At 42.7% G+C, this 25,609-nt stretch overlaps 1 protein-coding gene and 1 long non-coding RNA gene across 3 annotated transcripts in view; both read left to right on the forward strand.

Annotated features, from left to right (window-relative positions):
- Positions 1–1,571: 1,571 nt before the first annotated feature.
- On the forward strand, positions 1,572–4,051 carry DIRAS3 (DIRAS family GTPase 3). 2 transcript variants are annotated; one of them, NM_001044598.2, is given in 2 exon segments: positions 1,572–1,886; positions 2,639–4,051. In NM_001044598.2, a coding segment is annotated over 1 exon segment (687 nt). In that variant the 5' UTR covers positions 1,572–1,886; positions 2,639–2,703; the 3' UTR covers positions 3,391–4,051.
- A 12,802-nt stretch (positions 4,052–16,853) lies between these two features.
- LOC110261446 (uncharacterized) overlaps positions 16,854–25,609 on the forward strand; it is a 99,957-nt gene continuing 91,201 nt past the window's right edge. Inside the window, exon 1 of the long non-coding RNA XR_014808662.1 lies at positions 16,854–16,942. This is a non-coding gene — a long non-coding RNA (uncharacterized LOC110261446). The remainder of the gene's footprint in view (positions 16,943–25,609) is intronic.

The raw sequence follows: 25,609 nt of genomic DNA on the forward strand, positions 1-25,609 counted from the left end.
TTTCTGTGTTACTATGTGAGGTCAATAGCTGGCACTTTTGAATTGCCTATTGCATTCTATATGCCTTCTAATTAGTGCTTCAAGCAGTAACTCCTTGAATCCTCCCAATTCTTTCTCATAGGTATCAGTTACCTTTCCATAGAAAAATAATTTCTCCAGGATCCCACAACTCAAAGGCATATTAAGATATATTCAAAAAAAGAAAAAAACCCAAAAACTCGTAAACATTCTAAACCCAGTTTTCTGCCTCGAAAACATGTGCTCTTTTTCACCTAACATACATGAGCCTTTGGGCAAGACAAACAAAAACAAAAACAAAACTATAAAAATGCTTTCACTAATGAGTAAAATATATATAAGCCTAAAGACACACAATGATAAGACCAGAAAAAGATCAAGGCTTGATGCTAGAACTAGGTTTGAGGAGTTCCCCTCGTGGCTCAGTGGTTAACAAACCTGACTAGGAACCATGAGGTTCGATCCCTGGCCTCGCTCAGTGGGTTAAGGATCCCCCTTTGCCGTGAGCTGTGGTGTAGGTCACAGACGCGGCTCGGATCCCGCGTTACTGTGGCTCTGGCGTAGGCCGGCGGCTATAGCTCGCGTTCGACCCCTAGCTTGGGAACCTACATATACCATGGGTGCGGCCCAAGAAATGGCAAAAAAAAAAAAAAAAAAAAAAAAAAAAAAAAAGAAAAAGAACTAGGTTTGGGCCTAGGTCTATCATTCATGAGCCCTATAACCTTGAAGAAGTGCTTTTACTGGCTGCATTAGTTTTCTTTGGCTGTGAAACAGACTACCACGAATTTTGTGGCTTAAAACAACACCCAACTACAGAACCCACAGTTCTGGAAGTCGGAAGTCTGGATGGGCTCAGACGGATTCGCTGTTTAATTAAGGCCAAAATTAAGGTGTTGGCAGTCTGATTTTATGCGCAGTTTCTAGAGAAGAATTTGCTTTCAAGTTCATTGAGATCCTTGGCAAAATTCAGTTGCTAGCGCTGCGGTCCTTGTCTCCTTATTGGCTGTCAGCCAGGGGTCGCTCTCTGCTCTTAGAAGGCTGCCCACATTTCCAGTCTTGATTTTATTATGAGGTTTTTGTTATGATGACTAAATGAGATGTATTGTACACACAGCGATGATGGATCTGATACCCGCTTAATGTCGCTGGGTGTAGAGGATACCCCCTCAACCCTCAAACATAAAACATTATACTACAGGAAATCCTACCAGGAGCCAGGTTCTGAAGTCTCTTAAAACAGAAACGTCAGTTGGTCTTTCCCTGGAAAGACATAAATTGGGTTTTGCGATAGAGAAATATTTACTGGTAGAAGTGGATGAGAGGCGGTGAAGTGTGTGGTAGTGGGGGGCATTCATTCTAACTGGCCATTCTGCATTGAAGAGAAAGTGGCAAGGCTTGGGAAAGCTAACCCCACAGGGGGCAAAAAGCATAAAAGCCGTGAGGATTGCAGTGGGTGAGAAATGCCCGCATTACAAATTCTGTAAGCACACCCCCCCCCCCACTTCAATGGGCGGGCGCCTCCGAACCCAGGACCGCCTCCCACCCTCGCCCCCGCCCGGGATGTAGGTACCCGTGTGGGGGACGCCAAAGTGGACCGCAGAGGGGCGCGTCTGGGCTCGGCCAGCCCCGCACAGCCCGATCCCCCCTCTGCGAACCTTGCAAGTGGAGTCTCCCAGTCTGCGCCCCCTGGCTCTGGCAAACCAGTCTCAGTCCCACTGTTTGAGCATTTCGCCCCCAGCCTCCGAGCGCGCTGGTTGCCAGCTGCCGCTCGGAGTTTGGTTACGCAATTTGTTGCCGCAGCTGCTGCCGCGGCCGAAGCCACCTCAGTGAGGAGCGAATTTGCCGCGAGGTTCCCATCTCGGAAAGAGGTAAAAATCTGTCTTCCGCCTTTTTTCGGGCACTTGAACGCAAGGCGTACCGGGCGAACCAGGTTGCGCTATCGCGGGGTGGAAACCAGTGGGTGCACTGTCAGGGAAGTGGGTACCTGGGGACAGTCGCTACAGGTAAGGGGGTCTCTGTTAGCGTCCGGAATCCTAGCCCCTGTGGGAATCCCTGAGCGCCCCTCGCTGCCGGCGTGACCACACCCTGGATCGCGGTGTCTGCGGCATCCTACCCTTTGCCCGCAGTGATCGATCCATGTCAGAGACGCACACAGTTTTTTAAGACTGAAGGAGAGAAAGCAACAAGGGCTTATTAGGGGGAAAACTGTTTGGTAACATCGCTCGGATTTGTGTGTTTTGAGGTTGGTAAGCTGTCCACAGTTGAGCATTCTGTAGAGAGTACAGTAGTGTGGCACGAAAAATAAAAATGAAATAAAGATGGGTGCGTAGACATCACGAAAGTAACAGGACGGTGTTGTTGGAAGAGGCGCGGGGCGAACCTGCAGTATCCCCACCCGCATTGCATCTGGCGGTTGCTTGGGGTGGGCTGTAAGCTCCGCTCGCCGCAGAGGAGGGAGGGGAGAGGAGGGTGGGGTTGGGGAGCGAGCACCGCCCCCGGCCCCGCCTCCCCGCCCCCGCATCCCCAGGGGGAGGCGGGCCAAGCGGGCGCTGCGACAAGATATCATTCGGAGTTAGACTCTCATCTCTCACTCTTCCTCTCTCCCTCTCTTCCTCCCTAGGCTCTCCTCGTTGCTGGCCAAGTGCCAGAGAACCTGTGCACCTGTCTCCCCATCAATACCCAACGATGGGCAACTCCTGCTTCGGCCTCAAGGAACGCCTGATGAAGCGGCTTCGGCCTCTGCCTACGGTGATCGTCATCCGTACCTGCCTGCCCCAGCGAAGGAGCCGAGATTTCCGCGTGGTGGTCCTGGGCTCGGCCGGCGTGGGCAAGAGCGCGCTGGTGCAGAGGTGGGTGCGCGGCAACTTCCGTGAGGCGTATCTGCCGACTATCGAAGATACCTACCGCCAGGTGCTGGGCTGCAGCCACAAGGTGGGCGCGCTGCACATCACCGACACCACCGGTGGCCGCCGCTACCGGGGCCTGCAGCGCCTTGCCATTGCCAGGGGTCACGCCTTCATCCTGGTCTACTCCGTCACCAAGAAGCACACCCTGGAGGAGCTGAAGCCCCTGTACCATCTGATCCGCGAGCTCAAAGGTAACAACCCGCTGAAGTGCCCGATCATCCTGGTGGGCAACAAGTGCGACGAGAGCCACCGGGAGGTGAGTGAGAAGGAAGGGGCTGCCTGCGCGTCCGAGTGGAATTGCGCCTTCTTGGAGACCTCTGCCAAGATGAATATCAACGTGCAGGAGCTGTTCCAGATGCTGCTGAACCACGAGAAGAAACCCGCCGCCAGCGCCCAGCCCGCGCAGAAGAAATCCCAGATCCCCAAGACCGCCGAGAAGCTGCTGGGCAAGTGCATCATCATGTGAGCCCTGGGTCTTAGGAGCGCGACCTTCTCCTTCAGTGTGCCGAAATCATGGACCGACCCCATTGTGATGTGTCACCTGTACATGACTGACTTCTGTGCTGTGGTTTGATTGTAACAATTAGATGTCAATAAATGTCCCTTGTGAGTTAATACCTTTTCTTTTTCCCAGACAGGAGAATTCAAATTGTTAAAATATGGACATTGGAGGAGGAGAGGGAAATATGGACTTTGGAAGCATTTAAAAGATAGGACTTGGACAGACTTTAGAGATGAATGTTTGAAAAAGAGAATGAAACAGCAAAATGAATTGAAAGACGCCACTGCCCTTCTTGTGATCCTATTATTGTGTATTATTCTTAAACAGTTCAAGTCTTGTAAATGTCTGATCATATCTTCCCATTGTGTATTTAATTGTTAAGAAACATGTTTTTGCAACAAAAGCTTTGACAAATGACTGTGAGACAGAGATACATGATAAATAAATGAATATTCTATAGCTGAGCATTGAGGGTGGGAGCAGAGAAAATTGTGAAAATGGAAATTGCTTACTAAATATATGCTGATTGTTTCCTAAGTCATTTAAAAATGTTTGAGTATTCTACATAGCAGTTTAAAAAAATTATAACAATTCAATGACTTAATAAAGCTTTTCCTGCATGCAATCAGTTGCAGTAATTTCTTTTTTCATTGAACAATAACAAAAAACTACCCATTACCCATTGCCAGGCACATCTGGTGAAGATTTCTAATAAGAATTTTCCACATGGACACCCCTGCCATCTTGAAATTAGCCGGGTGCGGGGGTTGGGGGGGGGAGTGGGGTGATGGTTCATGGGCCTCTGCAGTGCAGAGCTTGTTTGCATCCATAACCTTTCCTGGGCTGACATGCAGAAGAACTCCAGGGATCTTTGAAGAGGTCACTTGCTCATTCTGCTTGGAGGTAGGTGGTGAAAAGAAAACCTCAGCCTTTGGCTGCCTCAAAAAGCCCTCAAGAAGTACTGGGGAGGGATGGGATGGAAAGTAAGGGAAGAAACAGGTGGGATTTGAAATCCGAGAAATTTCTCCTTAAGGGAGAGTTTTTAAAGATTCATTTCATATTTGAACATAATTTGTTTGAGGGAATACACAGCTACACATGTCCTTGCTTTTGAGTGTTCTCCCCCCAGCCCACCCCCCCACAACCCCAGTGATGATGGGGGGGGGGAGGCTCTTAGTCTGGTGATTTTTTTCCATAAAAATCTCTTATTGGATAAATACTGAACAGAGAAGAACATCACTGAGAAGGAATCATAAACATCTATCTCATAGTAGTACTGCCAGTATTGAGCTTAGAAAATTCATTCAGTGGCTCCTTTTAAATAGTCTGTTATTTAAAATTTTGTTCCTATTCTCTTTCAAAGCAATTATTCTCAACCACTAGGAAATATCTAAGTGGTTTTGCCATATTGCTTTTTATGTATTCTATTTTTTAAAAAAATATTTCTTAGCTAATATCCCTAATGGAGTAACTCCACTTCTAAAAGAAAACACTCTATCTTGGCTAGTTTTCAGGTGAATTCTCCTTGAAAAATGTGTTGAATGGTTGCTCTTTATAGATGAGCAAAGGGATATTGCTAAGTGGCAAATACTCCCCTTTAGAAAGGGGAAGGAAGAGATTTAATGCGGCAAGTAATACTTAGTAAAAAATATTTTCAGATTATAGCAGATGTTTATACAAGCTCTTTACATGCCAATGTTTCTATGTCATGTTAGAGGAAACGTTTATATAATCTTTAAATATGTCAGTGTTCCCCATTATATTATTTAATCCTCATAACAATCCAGTGAAGTGCGTACCGTTATGCGCATTTTGCAGACCGATAAAGATTACAAAACCAGTAAGTGACAGAGCCAACATTTGAAGCCAGGTGTTTTGCTCCAGAGCTGGTGCTCTTAACCACCATGGTGAACTGCCTCTCTAAGATGACCAGTTCAAGGACAAAGGAGCTGATTTTTCTGTTCTCTATTTTATGCAGATGTGGACAAAGAAGCTTCCACAGGGCCTCCCTAGAGGAGGGGACAGAAGGGCGACAAAGAAGCAAATCAATGATTACAAAACGCACAGGGTGGTTTAGAAACAGGAAGAGAGGTGTGTACAGGGGGTGCTGGAAAACTTTTCCCTGAAGGGAGCGTGTGGCTGAAATCTTTTATGCCTGGAAACTTAGTAAATATCTGCCTATATGTCATTACTGCTCGGATGGGAACAGGGAGGACATAAACCATTCTAACCATTCTTTGAGTTAATAGTGTTATTCAAAGGAGCTGGCACCTATAGTTTCTATTTTTGCACTATCCAATAAAGTAGTTTCTAGCCTTATGTAACTTCTGCACTTGAAATATGGTTAGTCCGAAGTGAGATGTATTGCAAATACATCATGCATTATTACAAAAAGAACAAAGGTAGAATATCTCATAATTTGTAATATTTATTACATGTTGAAATATTTTAGATATAGTGGTTTAAATGAAACACATTATTCAAATTAATTTGATATTTCTTTTTACCTTTTTAAACACGGCTGCTGGAAAATTTTAAATTGTCTTTGTGGCTCATCTTTGGCTCACATTATATTCCTACCAGGCACTGCTGATGCATAGTAAAAGTGGCTAGCAGAACTAATTTCTAATTTGAATGTTATTACATACACTAGCTAGAATCAACAATCAAGTGTCGAAAAACGTTAGCATGTATTTAAAATAATATATGTTGTCAGATGTCTAAGTAACTTCATGAAATTCAAGATTAACAGAAATGTAACAAAATCCACTGAGGTATGTTTGCATATAAATGAATTTGAAGAGTATATCTATAAGCTACATCTATAAACCTGGGCCCACAGGCCCAGGGCTTGGAAAAATAAATATGTCAGATAGTGAATTCCGGGAGCCGGTGAGGATTAAAATAAATGAAAACTGAAAATATGCCCACTCTACTGATATGATGTTTTTTCAGGCTACTGAAACCTGCCATCCATCCATTTGACATTGGGAAGTGAAAAAAGTGGAGGAAAGAAACCTGATGTGGAGATAAATGCAATTTTGTAAGCTGAGATTCAAAAAATTTAACTATTTGATACCAGTATTGTGAGTCTATGTGGGGGTGCGTTCATAGATGCTCATCTGTTTTGTCCTTCAGGTAAATGGATGTGACCTGGAAAACATCTCACAAACTTAGCAGAGCTTTAGAACTTCCCATGTCTGCCTCCAAATTTTCTTTCTGGTCTCCTCTGTGAGCACACGTTACATCACGTACCCTTTCCCCAAACAACCTGGATAATGTTCTGTTTCCTCAAGCATCCTATGGAGTCATTCCCTTGTTGTTTCTTCACCCAAGGTATGTACTTTTTCTTCCATTTTCTGCCTGTCAATCAAAATTTTATTCACCCTTTAAAACTCAGCCCAAGATGCAAATACCACTTCCACTGAAGGCATCCTTATTTTTTTCAAGAATTATTCCCAAACATTATTAAGGATTGGGAATACCCTAGCCCTTTTCCAAGCCTTGGGTACAAAGTCCCCACCTTCAAGAAGCTGGAGGCAGGGGGTGGGGGTGGGGTGGATGTGTGGAAGGGAGACAGGGTGGGAAATACACAGCAGTGTGTGACAGGCGCTGAGTCCATTCTCAACCCTGCTAACATACTGATCTTTCACAAATGCACTGTTCCTTCTCTTGAGCCATCATCTGCTAGATAGTCTGACAAATGTGCACAAGACTATGCAAAAGATGTGTTACAGCATTGTTCGCTCTACCTCTGCTGCTTATTATGGGTCTGTGGGGCAAGTCCTCTGGGTGTCGTTTTCCTCAGATGTGAAATGGGGATGATAATAATAGCTTCTATCCAGGATGGTTGTATTAAATGAGTTAATACACATAAAGTACTTAGAATAGTGCCTGGCACATTTGGAGCAATCCATAAATATTAGCTATAGCTATTATTACCAGAAAAGTGGAAATTACCTAAATGACTATCAATATGGGCTCAGCTATATTAAAATAATGAGGTGATACGAGCCAACACAAAATATCTCCAAGGCTTATTTTAAATTCGCTCCCATTTGAGGGTTAGAGTATGTGTGGTCATATATGCACAATAGAAAATTCTTCTAGAAGAATATTCAAGTAAATGTTAATAGGCATTGGCTCTGAGGAAGGCAATGGCAGTTTAATGGAAAGGGAAGGCCCACTTCTCATTTTATAACCTTTAATACAGTTTGAATTATATTGCCATTTGCAATGTTGTTTTTCTAATTATTAAAAAAACACACCAGATAATTTCCTTATGAGTCGCAGCAGGAAAGGACAGAGTGGGGACTAAAATCCAAATTTCTTAATACCAACTCCAGAGCTTTTAAAATTGTATTCATTATCAGTAACCTCAGTGAAGAACCGCATAGCCTAATTGAAAGAAAAGAACTCTTAAGTATATTGTGCACCTAGCATATGGCACTTAACAGTCAAGGAACAGATGAAGCTCAAAACCGTTAAATAATTAACCTAAGGTCACGTGCTGGGATCACGGGAGATGGACTGCTCCTCCAGATCTGCCTGGCATCATTAAGACGGACCCAGAATTTTAAAATGTGGATTTAATCCTGTGTCTTTTCTTGGCTTTTTCCCCCCTTGCTGCTCACAACCTTGTGAGTCGTGCAAAGGAAGTAAACGAATCCCTGCGAACGCACTGTGCACACATGCCTGGCACATAGTAAGTCCTCCAGCACCCAGTTGAATTGGATTTGATGTCTCCTGCCCTCTTTACATCTCTCAGATATTTACTCCATGGCTAATGCGAATGTTGTTCTACCCAACACCCACTGCCTCCGAGATTATTTTCACCTGATAGTTGTAGGAGCCGCACATTTAAAAAATTCCATTTCTAAAAGCTCTAAACTCAGGCGTGGGAGGTAACCAGCCACGTTAATGCATGTCCTCCTGTTTACTCCTTTGGCTCTGAAAGCTCATGTGGACTCTTTGTGAAGGCAGTCATTAATCCAGAGTGGGAGAGAAAGAGAGGGATTCAGAGAAAAATTACTCCTAATTGCAGAGCTCTATTAGTATGTTTTTCTCTGCAACCTGGAGCTGAACATTGTGAAATGTATTTGTTCCCAGTGTAATTTAAATGTGAATTAAGCAGTGCTATGAGCCCAGGCTGTTTGAGGACAAGGCAGTTCATCACATGTTTGGAATTACTGCTCGAAAATGCCCACCTGAGTGAAAATGCCTCCTCTCCTGCTGGTAGAAGCAGTCCTTTACATACTAACCATGATATCAACTCTGCCGTTCTTAACTAGCTGGCAGCTTCTTGAAATTTCTGTGGACTGCAGTTCTTTTCATCTTTAAAATGAGAGCATCTCAAACTCAAGGTCCACAGCAGGCAAGGAGGGAGTCAGAGCTGACTCCACTCAGTTCTGTTTTCAGTGTTACCAAATTTTTCTGATTTTTATGGGGAAATCTCACACTTTTAAAATATTGACAACGAATTAGAAATTGTTGGCACAAAAGCAGACACGCAGATCAATGGAACAAAATAGCCCAGAAATAAACCCACACACTTATGGTCAATTAATTTATGATAAAGAAGGCAACAGGGGAGAAATGGTAATCTCTTCAATAAATGGAGCTGGGAAAACAGCACAGCTACATATAAAAGAATTAAATTAGAACATTTTCTCATATCATACACAAAAATAAACTGAAAATTGATTAAAGACCTAAATGTATGACCCGAAACCATAGAATTCCTAGAAGATAGGCAGAACACTCTTTGACATAAATCAAAGCAATATTTTTTTGGCTCAGTCTCCTCATGCAAAGAAAACAAAGGCAAAAAACAAACAAATGGAACCTAATTAAAGTTTTTGCACAGCAAGAGAAACCATCAACAAAACATAAAGGCCAACTTCTGAATTTGGGAAGAAAATATTTGCAAATAATCTGCCTGATGAAGGGTTAACATCCAAAATATGTAAATAGCTCATAAGACTAAATGTCAAAAAATGCAAGAAATGGGCAGAAGAACTGCATAGACATTTTTCCAAAGAAGACATGCAAGTGGTCAATAGGCCATGTGAAAAGATGTTCAACATTGCTAATCATCAGATAAATGCAAATTAAAACCATAATTAGATACCACCTCACAGCTGTCAGAATGACTCTCATCAAAAAGTCTACAAATGACAAATGTTGGTGAGAATGTGGAAAGAGGGGGACCCTGATACACAATTGGTGGGAGTGTAAATTGGTACAGCCACTATGAAAAATAGGATTGAGGTTCCTCAAAAAAAAAAAAACAAAAAACAAAATAGACCCACCATATGATCTAGCAATTCCACTCCTGGGTGTATATCCAAAGAAAACACTAATTTGAAAAGATTCATGCACCCTAATTTCATAGCACCATTATTTATAATAGCCAAGATATCAAAGCAACCTAAATGTCTATCAAGAGATGACTAGATAAAAATGTGTATATATACAATGGAATAGCACTCAACCATAAAAAGGAATGAAATTTTGCCACTTGCAGGAAGGTGGCTAGATTTGTAGGGCATTATGCTAAGTGAACTAAGTCAGACAGAGAAAAACAAATATCACATGATATCATCTGTATGTGAAATCTAAAGAATACAACAAACTAGTGAATATAACAACAACAACAAAAAAAGAGACTCACAGATACAGAGAACACACTAGTGGTTACTGGTGGGGTGAGGAGGGTGGAGGGGCAACATAAGGGCAGGGGATTGAGAGGAACAAACTATTGATATGAAATATACCAATTTTATATAAAATAAAATAAGGTATAAAAGAAGGTACAAGGATATATTGTACAATGTGGGGAATATAGCCAATATTTTATAACTGTAAATGGAGTATAATCTTCAGAAACTGTGAATCATAATATTGTACACTTATAACTTATACTGTACATCAACTATGCTTAAATAAAATTTTAAAAAATAAAAGTGTTAACATATTCATATTGTGGATGACTAGTTTATTATCAAATACTAGTTGAGCTGCTAGAATTTTTGCTTATGTTTATGCCTATACTAGTAATATGTGTCACCCCTTTAATTATCTCAAACTCATGAGAAAACACCTTAAATACAAGATTGTATTCTCACCCTTACTCACCACCTCCACTCCTACCAAGAATTTCTGAGAGCCCCATTTACTGAGCTCTCCATCCATCTATCCAAGCATTCATCCATTTATCCAACTATCAAACTTCATGCACAAAGTATTCAACCGACTTTCGACCCACTTAGCATCTGCATGCTCTCCCAGAGCTGCTCAGTCTCCCAATAGCAAGGTCCAAAACCAAATTCACAAGATGCTGTTTCTGATGCTGGAAAATGTCAGGGTTTCATGCAGAAGTTGGGATAATTGCCTTGTCTCAAACTCTGTGCTTTGTCATCTGGTCCCCAAAGTGGCATGGCTTCTTCTAAGAATCTCACAAATCTTTTATGAAAACAGAATCTTCCTCTCTCATTTCAAACCAAAGCTCAATAAAAAGTCAAACTTTTTCCTTGCAGCACACTTACCCACATCTTTTCTTTGCCTAACTCAGTTTAACCCTTACTGTCTCAGTCAAACCTTTTTTGATTGTCCACATTGGGTTATATTGCCATTGTAAGTTCTCATCACACCTTGTTCATCTCCTTTACATTATTTGTTTAATGATTTTGCAATCAGATAGGGTACAAGATGATGAGCATGAGGCCATTCATGCATGGCTTCTGCCCACTGGTATACCCCTGAAGTCTAGCACAATGTCTGGAACTTAATAGATGCTGAGTAAATACATATTAATGGAGAAAGTCATATTTTACAGAGAAAAAAGCACAGAGCTACTAGGGGGCAGAACCAAGATTCAAGCCTAAATTTGCCTGATTCTAAAAGCCCTGATCTCCTAATCACCAAAACCAAGAACACAGTTCTATTCCCAAGTTCACTCTCCCAAGGAAGAGCAGAAGTCAAACAAATCTGAAGGTAGGATTTTGATCATAAATCAGAATAATCAACGAATTTTTGTGTGATTAACAAAAAAACAAGAGCTAAATATAGGCTGTGAAGAGCAATTACCCCATTGTTGATGGGAAACTTGTCAGTTTGAGGCTGGCTTCATCAGGTCTGAAGCAGAGAATCTTCTGGAGTGTCAGATCCTAATATCAGACTGAAAAATTCCCTGGTAGAATAAGAGAAAACTCTCCAGTAGACTTCTTACCTCTCCAGAACAGAGTGGAGATGATGGTATCACAAGGAGGATCTGGAACTGCTACATGAGGACAGGCCAGAAGTTCGAGGAGGTCAGGGCAGGAACCACATGTGAGAGAATGAAGCAGGTTCAAGAACACAGAGTACAAGTGAGCCGCCCAATGGGGCCCCTAATCCAAAGGGAGCTATTTGAAAAAACATGAAGTTATTAATAATAACCAACATTTACTGAACTCTCCATCCATCTACCCAAGCATTCATCCATTTATCCAACTATCAAACTTCATCATCATCCCCATCCATCTCCATCCATCCATCCAGTCATCCATCCCTCTATCCATCCAGCCAGCCAGCCAGCCGTATCCATCCACTTACCCATCCATCCATCCCAAGCCTTCCATCTGCCAAGTATTTACTAGGGCCCTAACAGGTGCTGGGGAATTTTTTTTAGGTGCTGAGAATACAGAGATGAGTACAGCAGATTGAGCCCTTGTCTTCATGGGACATTCATTCTAATGGGATAGAGAGTAAGGGGAGGAGACAATGAACAATGAACAACGCCAGTGATTAGGTTATATTCTATAATCTTTAGAATATAGAAAACCAACACAGGATGAGGACACCAAGAGTATCAGGGGAACTTTTTAGATAACGTGGCCAGAACACTTAGCTAAACATGGGACAAAACATGATTGCACGTGATTCTCCTCTGCAGTGCCTACTAGAACTCCTACAAAGGAGGAAACTGGATTGTAATCAATTAACCTGTGCCCAAGAGTTAGATTCAAGCTCAAGCCTATCTGATACCAATGCCTACCACCCTTGGCAATTAAGCTTTCCAATACCAGGGATCTGGGCTGCTTGCAGCTGAGCCAGATAAATGCTGGCTTGTTGCTATCGTGTTTTCTCTAGCACAAACATTTATCAAGTTTGTATGATGTTTGAGACACTGCACCAAACTGGGAAATAGCCTCTGTCCCTGCACTAAGGGAGCATCCAGTCTGGTATGAAGGTGGACAAGTAGGCAGGCACTTAGAATACAGCAGAGTAAACCCTGGATCTGCGGGAAGGGCCAGTGCAGGTGCCGGGATGGGAGCTCTAGTGGAGGCTGGAGCCCTTCAGCCCACCTCAACCCCAGGTCCTCCGTGCTCAGCCACCCTTCTTAGGATCTTACATCCTTTCACTCCCCTCTAGCTCAAGCACTCCGTCCAGCATGCCTCCTTGCTGTTCCTCAAGCCCTCCCAGGTTGCTCCCGTCTCAGACACCAGACCCTGCACCACTCACTGCACCTGCATCGTTTCTGTTCCTTACCCTGTTTTAGTTTCTTCAAAGAGGTATTGCTTTCTTCACATATAGAATGTAATTTCTGCTTCTGTGTTTATGCATGGTCTCCTCTGCTTGCACATTAGCTCTTCAAGTGCAGAGATGATTTTCATTTTCTTCGGTATGAAGAAGATGATTTTCATTTTCTCCCTGGCACCTTGAAACACTGTCTGGCACAACACAGGCCATTAATACATGTGGCTTGAATACATGTATGAATGTATGTGTGAATGAAGGAAAGAATGTACAAGTGAGTGACTACGTGCTTGATGGTAGCTGAGGGGCTTGGTAAAAATGCAAAAGCCTGGGCCCCAGTCTGGAGAGTTAGAAGTTTTTGGAGGAGAGCCTGAGCATCTGAAATTGTCAAATGCTGAACAGTTAATTCTAAGGTACAAGAGCCAATTGTTAAATATTCAGAATTTTTTTGAGCTGGTTGCTGAATACAGCCATTGTGAAAAATTAGATTACATAAAGCCACCATTAAATACATTATGTTTAATTATATTTAAAACAAATATATGCAAACTCAAAATACCCCAAATTCATTACTATAATTCCTAATTCTTTTACATGTTACTATTATCTGCGCTCTTGGGTGTTGACTATGTTTGTGTGGGGGAAAGCTCTATGAAAACACACTTGCCAACACTGGGTTAATGATGTCACCTTGGTAGCTTGAAACTCGCTACCACAGGAGTATATACACCCTGGAAATTGCCAAATGATATAAGTCAAGGCTTGGTCCCTGTGGAGAACCAGTTGTTGAAGATGTACCAGCAAACCCCTGGGCACTTTAAGTACAAGGACCACTGAGAGAGTGAAAAGAGAATGGATTCAAATCAACTGTGCCACTCATTAGCTGTGTGATCTGAGTGGTTTCTAGACCTCTCTGAGCCTAACTTAACTTAGCCCTAGACTGGAACTGATTGTATCCTTCCCCCTCCCTGACCCTTCTTGTCCCTGCCCCAGTGCAACTCAGAGGAAGAGAGAATTCAGGTAAAGCAATGCTGACTATGCTTGGCCTGTAAGAAGACTTCATTCAGTAAAATGACATCTGTAGCTGCTCTGGGGGCTGAAGGGAGTCTTCCCTAAGGGGTCCTTCTCATATGGAGAACTGAACCAAAACAAACCGATGTCTTGGGAGGGCAGCGGAAAGGTTGTGTGACTGGGGAAGGCATCCCTGTCAAAGAGTCAGTCATTGAAAAGAAGCCTGAGGAAGAACGAGAGAAAGAGAACATGATGTTCTGGAACATTCTGGGTGGTTCCATTGGGCTAGCACAGTAGTTCTCAAACATTTCTGGGGTTGTGATGCCTTTACAGTGTTAAAAACTTTTGAGGATCCCCAAAAGATTCTGTTAATGTTGTCCATATTTATGCATATTTACTGAAAAACACTGAATTAAATGAAAAATTTTAAATGTGTTTATTAAAATTATAGCAATAAGCCCATTTAGATACTAATGCAAACAACACATCTTTTGTGCATAATAGATGCATTTTACAGAACAAAAAAAAAAATTTAGTGAGAGGCTGACACAGAATTACATTTTTTGCAAATCGCTTTAATGTCTGGCTTAATAGAAGACAGCTGGCTTCTGGTACCTGCTTTTTCATTCAATCTGTTGCAATATGGCCCATCATGTAGCCTTGGGGAAATGTCACTAAATACACATGAAGGAATGAAAGTGAATCAAGCAAATAATGGCTTAGCATTATTATGAAAATAGTTTTGATCTCAGGCCCCTTGAAATGCCTTGGAGACCCCAGGGTCCTTGAATCATGCTTTGAGAACCTCTCCTGTAAGCATCTGAAGTTCAAAGTGTGTGGTGGAAGAACCAATGTATTAGGGATGAAGTTTGCAGGAGCCAGATGGCATCTGCTGGAGCTCATGGAGAACCATTGAGGGCTTAAAAGCTGGAGAGTGACAAGGTCACTCTTTTATTTTGGAAAGAGGATGGGCTACAGGAGGAAACTCTTAGAAAGGCCCAGAGGGCAATGGGGTGGGGCCCCATTTAGGAGGTTGTTGCCATAGAGCAGGTGAGACATGAAAGTGGCTTGAACTAAGTCAGGGAATCTGGAGAACATGGGCAGTCTGGTAGAGTTGAAGTGATTTGGGGATAATTATGTGTGAGGGGAAAGGGAGGAAGGGAGGGTGTCCCCCAGGTTTCTGCCGTGGGTAGCTGAATGGGTAGTGAGGACACGGGAGGGAGAATGGGTTTGGGGTAGGAAATAACTCCACTTTGTACGCATAAGTAGAGTTTTCTAGTAGACAGATGACAGATGGGTCAGAGACTAGGAGAGGGATCTGGGCAGAGAAGAGGTGGCTTGGGGACAGTCCCAAGGCTTAGAGGAACAAATTTTTATGACCGTGGTCACACAGCTTCTCAGTGCCTTTAATATTTTTCAGCAGGATAATGCTTGAAAATGTTATTGCAGTCTCTAGCACATGATGGTTATGCAAATAAATTGGTCATATTTTGCCTTCATTTGTTTATTTTTCTCTAACTTGCAAATGAATTGCGTGGGTGGTCCCCCTGCAGTCCACTCACAGTTCCTGACGTTCATTTGCAATAGTACAATGTGTGGGCTTAAAGCAAAAGGCTTAATGCAATTTTCTTCAGGCTGTAGCCAGGGAAATTAGTAAGATTGGAAAATATTAGGTAGCTATTCTGCAACTTGCCATGGAAAAACCTGAACAATGTAGAAACCTGGGAGCACAGTATTAAGCATCTACGTCCAAAGATGATTTAGGAGCCGAAGAAATCTGGTGCTGAGTTAAACAGCTACTGCACAGACTCTGCCTATCATAGCCCTGATACTGCCCACATGAATGATGTGGGTATGATTTACAGCCACAGGGTGCCCAGAAGGGTGAGGGGTGTGGTCAGTGATGGTTCATATAACTGTCATTCAATCATATATTTACTCAACATATATTCATCAAGTACCCAACTGGAGACAAAGCAAGATGCTAGGTCCTGTGGGAGTTATAAGGTGGAATGAAATTAGGGTCCTACCTTTAAGGAATGTACAGGCTCTAACACAAATAAGAAACACTTCTTGAATGCTTACATTATGCTAGGCACTGTTCTAAGCCTTTGACATGTCTTAGGTCTTTTGATCTTCACAACAAATGTATAGATCCCCTGTTATCACTATATTTCTCATTATTCAAATGGGAAAGCTGAAGCAAGGAAGAATTAAAGCACTTGCCTAAACCCCTAGAACATGTGCCCCTGTGGGGAGATAAGTCCTTGAAAGTGAAGCCAAGGGTAGCCATCACTTAGATCCAATAAACCTGTAACCTGTCTTCTCTGAGCAAGCTCGCTTTAATTGCTGCTACAAACAAAAAGCAAAAGACAAAACAAAACAATCTTGCAGGTGTTCCAAGCATCACATAGCATAAACAAGAAAAAGTTTGCCCAAGTTGTGTTTCTGGAAACTTGGAGTCAGCTGTGTCTAGTTTGTGGTCAAGCCAGTTAAGACTAGGTAGGACCATTGACCCCACCCCACCCCTCCCCCTCCCCCGCCCGCCCCAAACTGAGCTTGTACGAATGTCTGCTTGGTGACTCTTGACGTCTGAGGGCCCTAAACCCCACCCTCAGAATGTGCTAATGCCTCCATTTTATGAACACACATCCTACGAAGAAGGCTGTAGCTTAGTGGCACCCACGCAGAACGACCATTAGTTCTTTTTCTCATTTCCAGTCACCTTTCCCCACGCTCACCTGGCCTTAGTTTTATCCTAAAAATACCACTCGCCCCTTGCTGTAGGGGAGGTGGGTTTGAAATTTGTTCTTCCATTTTCTTATTTGGCTCCCTCGTGAATAAGCCTTTCCTCTGTTGCAAAACTTAGCGTCTCAGCATTTGGCATGCTGCATATCGGGGAACAAACCTGGTTTGGAAAGAAGAGGATGTCGCACGTGTGCTGGGTCTTCCGCAGGGGAGCGTGCCCCGGAACAGAGACTTGAAGGTGGGAGCATATGAGACTGGTGGGGAAAGAGGCGGTATGTGGAGCGGCATGGAGCTGAGGTGGGAAGCGTGGAGCCAAGCCCGCACAGAGTTGGCTCTTTATAAATATCTGTTGGGTGAGGATTTGAAGGGAAAAAATGCTGATACAAATACACAGGTAGTACACTAAAAGCAGGTTGGAGAAGACCTGTAAGGCCAAGTTAAGGAGTTATACTATAATACCTATATGTATTGTGTGTGTGTGTGTGTGTGTGTGTGCAGTGAAGAGCCATAGAATCTTTTAAAGCAGGGGATTATGTAATAAAAAGAAAAATTGGCATGATGGAGGGTGTAGCAGGAATGCTGAGGGAGAGAATGAAGGTAGCAGAACATAGAGCTAGGAGAGTTTGCAGTTGAAAGAGATAGGGTTGGTTTGTTTCTGCAATGGATAGACTTTATAACCCCTTCACCTTTAAAATAGTACATATTCACTCTAGGAAATTTAGAAAGTACAGAAAAGTATAAAGATGAAAATACCCATGAGGTCAACCCTCCAAGGTAATTACCATTAACAAATTGATTTACTTGTAGGCATTTTTCTAGGCACATAGCCTGTAGGTATATTGAGAGATGATGGGTGGATGGATACGTAGAATTGATTGACAAAATTGAAATTGTATTGTTTGTCATTTTGAATCCTGGGTCCCCCTACCCCCATACACAATTTTATTTTATTGAAGTATATTTAATTTAAAATATTGTGTTAGTTTCTGCTGTACAGCAAAGTGATTCAGTTATATATATATACATACACATTTGTTTAATATTCTTTTCCATTATGGTTTATCATAGAATATGGAGTATAATTCTCTGTGCTATACAGTAGGACCTTGTTTAGCCTCTCCTGGTATAATAGCTTACATATGCTAACTCTAACCTCCCACTGCACCCCTCCCCCAACCCTCTCCCCCTTGGCAACCACAAATCTGTTCTCTTTGTCCATGAGTCTGTGTCTGTTCTATAGATAGGTTCGTTTGTGCCATGTTTTAGATTCCACATGTAAGTGATATCATAGCATTCGTCTTTCTCTAACTTATTTAGTATGATAATCTTTGGTTCCATCTATGTTGTTGCAAATGGTATTATTTCTTTTTTATGTCTGAGTAGTATCCAGTGGATACATCTTTTGTATCCATTCATCTGTTGATGGACATTTAGGTTGTTTCCATGCCTTGGCTATTGTGACTAGTGCTGTAGTGAAGATAGGGATGCATGCATCTTTTTAAATGAAAGTTTTGTCTCCATATATGCCTAGGAGTGGGATTGCTGGATCATATGGTAGTTCTACATTTAGTTTTCTGAGGAACCTCCATATTGTTCTCCCATGTGGTTGTACCAATTTACATTCCCACCAACACTGTAGTAGGGTTCCCTTTTCCCCACACCCTCTCCCATATTTGTTACTTGTAGACTTTTTAATCATGGCCATTCTGACTGGTGTGAGGTAATACCTCATTGTAGTTTTGACTTGCATTTCTTTAATATGTTGAGCATTAGATGGTGAGCATTTTTTCATGTGCTTATTGGTCATTTGTACTTTTTCTTTGGAGAAATGTCTATTTAGGTCTTTTTCCCATTTTTTAGTTGGATTGTTAGTTTGAGTTGTATGAGCTATTTGTATGTTTTGGAAATTAAGCCCATTTGCAAATATCTTCTCCCATTCTGTAAGGTGTCTTTTCTTTTTGTTCATGGTTTCCTTTGTCATACAAAATCTTGTAAGTTTTATTAGGTCTCATTTGTTTATTTTTGGTTTTATTTCTATTGCCTTAGGAAGCTGACTTAGGAAAACTGATTAGGTATGACTTATGTCAGAGAATGTTTTGCCTACAGTCTCTTCTAGGAGTTTTACAGTGCCATGTAAGTCTTTAAGCCATTTTGAGTTTATTTTTGTGTATGGTGAGAGTATGTGTTCTAACTTTGTTGATTTGTATGCAGCTGTCCAACTTTCCCAACACAACTCACTGAAGAGACCTGTCTTTTTCCCACTGCATATTCTTGCCACCTTTGTTAAAGATTAATTGGCCATAAGGGTGTGGGTTTATTTCTGGACTCTATTCTGTTTCATTGATGCATGTTTGTTTTTGTGCTAATGTCATGCTGTTTTGATTACTATAGCTTTGTAGTATTGCCCAAAGTCTGGGAGGGTTATGCCTCTAGCTTTGTTCTTTTTCTTTAAGATTGCTTTGGCAATTCTGGATCTTTTATGGTTCCATGTAAATTTTAGGATTCTTTATTCTTATTCTGTGAAAAATGTCATGGGTAATTTGGTAGGGATCATATTAAATGTGTAGATTGTTGTGGGTAGTACAGCCATTTAACAATATGAATTCTTCCAACCCAAGAGCATCCCCCCCACTATTAAACATTTCTTTAACAACTACATATTTTGTTGATTGAAATGTAATTTAAGTGACTTGCTATTGCTGGATAGTTTCTTTGGTTCCTATTTTGCTTTTGTACTTGCAAATAGTGCTGCAGGGAATAACCTTGTAGGTTAACCTTAGCCCTTGTCTCTGAATATTTCCTCGGGTTTAATTCCTAAGAGTGAAATTACTGGTTTAAGGGGTATGAGCATTCTTAAGGTTCTTGATCGGTATTTCTAAATTGCTTTTTGGAAAGACTGCAACAATTTGCATATCCACCAGCCCTGGGCAAATGTTCTGCCAGTAGATTGTACATTCTGCTTCAGCTTTTAAGCATCTCGCCTTGAATTGTGTCGATTATGCCAGACCACAGTTTCAAATTGGATTTCAAATATTTTGACTTGGATCATGTGTCAGATCAGGACAGTTCTTTCTCGAAGCCAGATTTGTGCAGTGGCCCAAGCATTTGATAAGTAACTCTTGTGGGAGTAGAAATGAAGGATGACGTCATTGAGCTCATTGCCTGACAGGCAGGAATGCAACCTGCATTCCTTAAAGAAATGGGAGAACTGGCTTTTCAGATACCTTATTTTTAAGTCATCTTCAACACAGGCAATCCTGATGACTTGGGCCTGATTACCATGAATTTTTAGCCCTTTTCTGTCTGTCTCCTGATGAGCTGGGATTTAATCAATTCACTTTTCATTAACACCTCCACCAGAGCACTGAAAGAAGGAAATCAAAGATGCCCAAACTATTTTTTTTAATTGATGGAAGAATAAAATTAGAACATGAGGGAACACTCTAATAATCCCTGCTCTTTGACCCTCAAATCACAGAAAATTGAGAGGTCGTTTTAGAAATGATTGGAAAGGTTTTTTTTTTGTTTTTTTCAATCATAATGATGCCTGATTTTTCTGGCTTTGGATATTATATGTCTGATTTTTTTTTTAAAGCTCCGATGTACAAAAGACCTCATGTTTCTCAGAGACCCCCAGGATTTTGTCATATCTCATCCCACACATCCTCATAGATGCCCCAGTTTATTTATCAGTATGACGAGCAAAGGGGGGTGAATTAAGTTACTGTCAGCTCTAACCGCAACAATTCTTTGATTCTAGCTTCTTAATCCAGGATCAATGTCCTATGGGGAAGATTTGGAGAGCAGAGAACCCTAGTTCCTTGACATTTCCTATAGGCAAACTCTAGTTCTTCCCACAACAGCTATATTATGCTAAGTGCTTTATGAGTATTATCACATCTGGTCCAAATGAGGACAGGTACTGTTAATAGTGCCACAATTTGCAGATGAGGGAACTGAGGCACAGAAACTGTAAGTAATTTGGTGAAGGTCTCCATCACTGGGCCCTAGGAAGAAGCCTTTTTTACCTCCTTGACGTTATAAAGCTTGTCCTGCACCCAAGACCTTTGCACTTGCTTCAGCCTATCTCTGGTGTATCCTTTTTCCAGTGTCACAGCTCAAGTCACTCAGAGGTGATCTAATCAATATATATGGCCCTCTCCCACCCAATCATCACCCTCCAGAGAGCATGGAATTCCCTTTTCCTTTTATTGCCTTTTCAACAACCACTAAAATTATCTTGTTCATTCATTGCTTGCTTGTTTACTCTATCCCCACTGCTAGAATATAAGATTCATGGGACCCAGGGCTCTGCCTTTCTATTCACTACGGTCCCCATCATCTAAAACAGTGCCTGGCAGACAGTAGGTACTCAATAAATACTTGTGACTTGAATGACTGAAATTAATTGAATCTGAATCCTAAAAGAACGATGAGACTTAACCCAGGGAAGATGAGGAACATGACTCCTCCAGGCAGGGGAACAGTATGTTCAAAGGTCTAGAACTTGGGGAAGAGCATGGTATCTTAAGGGAACTAAAAAGAAGGCCAATATAGTGGGAGTACAAAGAGCAGAGGAGGGCATGAAGCTGGCAAATGAGTAGAGACAGAGCGTGCAGGGGCCTGAAAGTCATGCTAAAGATGGGACATTTGTGAGGGCAGTAGGAAGCTGTTTTAAGGCTGCAGCCACAGACTTGCATTAGTTTTTCTAAAAAGAACTCTCTCTAGCCGATGGGTGGGTTTAGGTTAGATACATAACACAAGGTCTTAGCTCCTTTTCCAGTGCCTCAATCTTAACAAAACCCTGTGGGTTAGACAAGCGGAAGTCTCATTATTTACAAACTGTAGATTAACAAAGCAAAGATTTGAGAGCGTAAACACATTGCTGATAGCCAGGGTGACTTTACTCTGGCCTTTCCTGGCTTGAGGCAGCCATGAGTCACCTACAGGGACATGGGGAGGGGCTTAAAGGGTGCACCCAGCTGAATGCCCTTGGTGTCTCTCCCCTCCCTGTCCTGTGGAAGGACTGCACCTGGCACCACCTACATTAGAACCTGTGCTTGCAATAAATCTTCTGCTTCCTTGTGAAAAGACCATCATGAATCTTGTCTCTTAAAGAGCTGCTCTGCTCTGTGAATTTTAACAACCTTCTTCAGCATGGAAACCTGGCCTCTTGTTGTCCATGGTTAAAATTCAAATCTTGGACGGGTAGATATATTATACCACTGAGCTGCTAGCATGGGAAGGCCATCCATCCATCTGCCTCCATTTAGGTCGTTCTTTTTCACCTGTAACTGATGAAGCCTCCGCGCCGGTTTGCTTCCACATCACTCTTCACCTCCCCACCCCCAGCACCCTCTCCCCCTGCCCAAAGATGAGCGCCTAGAACTGTGGCCACTGGGGTGGGAGGAAGGGAGGCAGCAGAGGGTTACAGAGCGCCCACCAAGTGCAAGACTTCCGGCGAGGTGCTGTAAATGCCGGATCTCATTGAATCCATCCACAACGATCTCTTCCCTGTTTTGCTGATTGAGAGATCTAAATCACATGTTTCAGGTAAAAACGTACCAACACATTGGCATTAAAGTCAATATTCTCTATTCTGACTACCCCCGCGCTGCATCCACCCCCATCATCCCTCACGTTGTCAGAACCACCTCCTGGATGACTCAGCCTCGGATTTTTGTCCCAACTATCTCATGCTCCATTACCATCAGTCATTTGATTGAAGCACAAATCTGGTTAGGTTTCTGCCCGGCTCAGAAACATTCCCTGGCTCCCCACTGCCCACAGCTTACTATCTAATAAGGAACAAAACCAATCATGCTAGAAGTACAATAATAGAAGAAGGCTGTTAGGGCAACGGGAGGGGAATGATTCATGATGCTTTTGCTGCGGGAGCCGTGGGGGGGGGGGGGCAGGGAGACTTTACCAAAGGCCGCTAGGGTTGGTGATGGATAGAGGGGTCTCTCTGAAAAGAAGGCAGCAACATGAGCACCGGCACAGAAAGGCGAAAGCCATGGCTCTGGCTGCCCTTGGGACACATAACCGGTTGTTATTGCGCGGTGGAATCTTTCTCTCCGAGCTCTAAGGAGCAGCATAGCAACAAGCAATGATTTGTTACAGCTAGGCTGTCAGGCAGTTTATCTGATGTTAGCGCCCACGTGAACTGCATGATGATTTATGAAACTCAATTTCTCCACCAATACAGGCAAACAGATTTAGCTGCGCAGTTAGGAAGAGCTTGGGGGAAAGGCAGCCTCTAGGGAGAGAGGAAGGCTATGCTTCCCCCCAGTGCCCCAACGCCACCTCCATGGAACACTGAAGCTCTGATTTGGATCAGGGCCCTGGAAAACAGCTGCAGGGTCGAGGCAGAGCTTCCGGGGAGATAGGGAAAATGATTTTAAAAAGCAGAAAAGCAATACTGGCATTTGAATACCATTGCGTCTCTTTGGCTTTTTCCATTTTTCCCTTCCGTATTTGCCTTTGGGACTTTCTCTTCTTCTGGGGTCAGAGGGGTCTTCTGGGGGCGGGGGGCGAGGGGAGCGAAGGAACAGATACCTGTGCCCTGGGATTGTCACGTAAACACTGCAAAGGTACGAGAGAGGGGCTCAGGGAAAGGGAAGCTTCCTCTGTCTCTGAGTCTGCTCCTTGTCTGGCCTCACAGCTAAAGGGGCAAAGAGTTCTGAGTATTCCCGCAGCTCTGCTTCCTGGGATCACCGGCTCCACAGAGCGACTAGGTCGAAATCACAGATTTTATCAAGAGGGTCCAGTTCCTCCGGCTTGTTGTCTGTGTTGCTTTCATGGCAGCCTAAGATTGTCCTGGAGGATAGATCAGGCCCAAGGCTTAGAGTTGCCGGCCCCAGGGCCACTGGAGGATTCAAAGTCAAGCCTTGCCACTGGTTCTTCTGGGACTTTGGCAGGAACCCACAGTAGGATCTAGAAACCAGAGCGGGGATAGAGTTAGCTCTGATTGCTTTCAGCCAAAAGCAGAATTGCCACTGATAAATGAGTGTTAATCCATCCTAGGTCACTCCCCCGCCACCCCCACTGCTTCTACCCACCCTCACGTGCTCTCTCGAGGCTTGTGTAGGTATATAGCCAGTCCATAAGAGTCAATTGATCTATAGATTTAGTGCAATTTCTATATTACAAAATCCTAAAATGATTTGGTAGACACAAACTTTTTTTTTCTTTGTGTTAAAAATTGTTTTTTTATTGATGTATAGTTAATTTACATTGTTAATTTCTGCTGCACAGAAAAGTGATTCAGTTATACACATATACACACACATTATTTTTTAATAAATTCTTTTCCATTATGATTTATCACAGGTTATTGAATATAGTTCCCTGTGCTTTACAGTAGGACCTTGTTATTATCCATTCTATGTATAATAGTTTGCATTTGCTAACCCCAAACTCCCAATCCACCGTTCCCTGACACCCTCTCCCCTTTGGCAACCACAAATCTGTTCTCTGTGTCTGTGAGTCCATTTTTGCTTTTGCTGTTGTTGTTGTTGCTTTTTAGGGCTGCACCTGCAGCATATGGAAGTTCCCAGGCTAGGAGTCAAATCAGAGGTACAGCTGCTGGCCTACACCATAACCACAGCAACTGGGGATCCAAGCTGCATCTGCAACCTACACTACAGCTCAGTGAGTGAGCCCAGGGATTGAATCTGCATCCTTATGGGCACTACTTGGACTCGTTTCCATTGCACCACAACAGGAACTCCCCATTTCTGTTTTGAGGATAAGTTCATTTGTGTCATATTTGAGATTCAACAAGTGCAGCTCCTTTTCATGCTCATTCCTCAGCTGATGGTGGCAATTCAGTGAGTTAGCTCTGCCTCTGACAGTGAATTTCTCAGTGATTCGCCACGTTAGTCATTGAAGATGAGCCAGTAAGAACTCAGAGAAGACATAAAGAGAACTGGGATTTTCAATTTGTCCAGGAGTGGACTCAGATGCCTTCCCTGATCTCAGGTAATTTTGATGGATTCCTCCTGGAAGATCAAATGTTGATTAGGTCTCTCCAAGGCACAGTAGGATTTGGGCTTGTCACCTACCAGGTGGTGTGGCCTCAACCAAAGCAGGAGGAAACCTCACTGAGGTGTAAATATAAGGCAGGGAAGAGGACATTAGCTATCTTCACACCTTGGCTGCCTGACCCCAAAGAGGGACATGACTTCCATAAACATCTTTGGACCTTTTTTTTTAGACACAAACTTATTCTAAAATTTACATGAAAAAAGAAATGTGCTAGAATGGCCAAAATCATTTAAAATTAAAAAAAAATTATATTATTTTCTTAAATATTTTTTTAAAAGTATGACTAAAGAATAAAGACTTCTCAATGTTAAGGCTTCGTCAAGGCAGTATGGTATTGGCAGAAAAAGGCACACAGATGAAGGGCAGAACTGAGAGCCCAGAAGTAGACCTGTAACAAATGCCCCAGCTGGTTTGTGAAAAAGGTGCACAAGCAGTCCAAGAATAGCCTTTTCAGGAGTAGCTCTGGGTACCCGACTAGTATCCATGAGGATGCAGGTTCAATCCCTGGCCTCCCTCAGTGGGTTAAAGATCCAGCATTGTGGTGAGCAGACGTGGTTGGATTTAACCCCTAGCCTGGGAACTTCCAAATGCCATGGGTGTGGCCTAAAAAGCAAAAATAAAAAAAAAAAAATAGCCTTTTCAACAAATGGTGCCTGAGCAATAGGATGTTCTCAGGACTGAACCGTGCTCACTCCCCAGCCCCACAAATTCACACAATGAAGCTCTAACCCCAGTGTGACTATATATATATTTGGGAGATAGGGCTTTTAGGAGGTATTTATAGTTAAATCAAATCATACTAATAGACTCTTAATTCTCATGAAAGGAAGACAGAGAGAGACCTAAGCTCTCTGCC

Source organism: Sus scrofa, chromosome 6 (genome assembly GCF_054392235.1).
Source record: "Sus scrofa isolate SSC_HxYL_T2T_F1_AM1 chromosome 6, Sscrofa_HxYL_maternal_Yorkshire_Landrace_v2.0, whole genome shotgun sequence".
NCBI classification, from domain to species: domain Eukaryota; kingdom Metazoa; phylum Chordata; class Mammalia; order Artiodactyla; family Suidae; genus Sus; species Sus scrofa.

Bases quoted from the DNA above. Each gene is read 5' to 3' on its own strand.
- DIRAS3 (XM_084958747.1), top strand. From the start codon at position 2,704: ATGGGCAACTCCTGCTTCGGCCTCAAGGAACGCCTGATGAAGCGGCTT.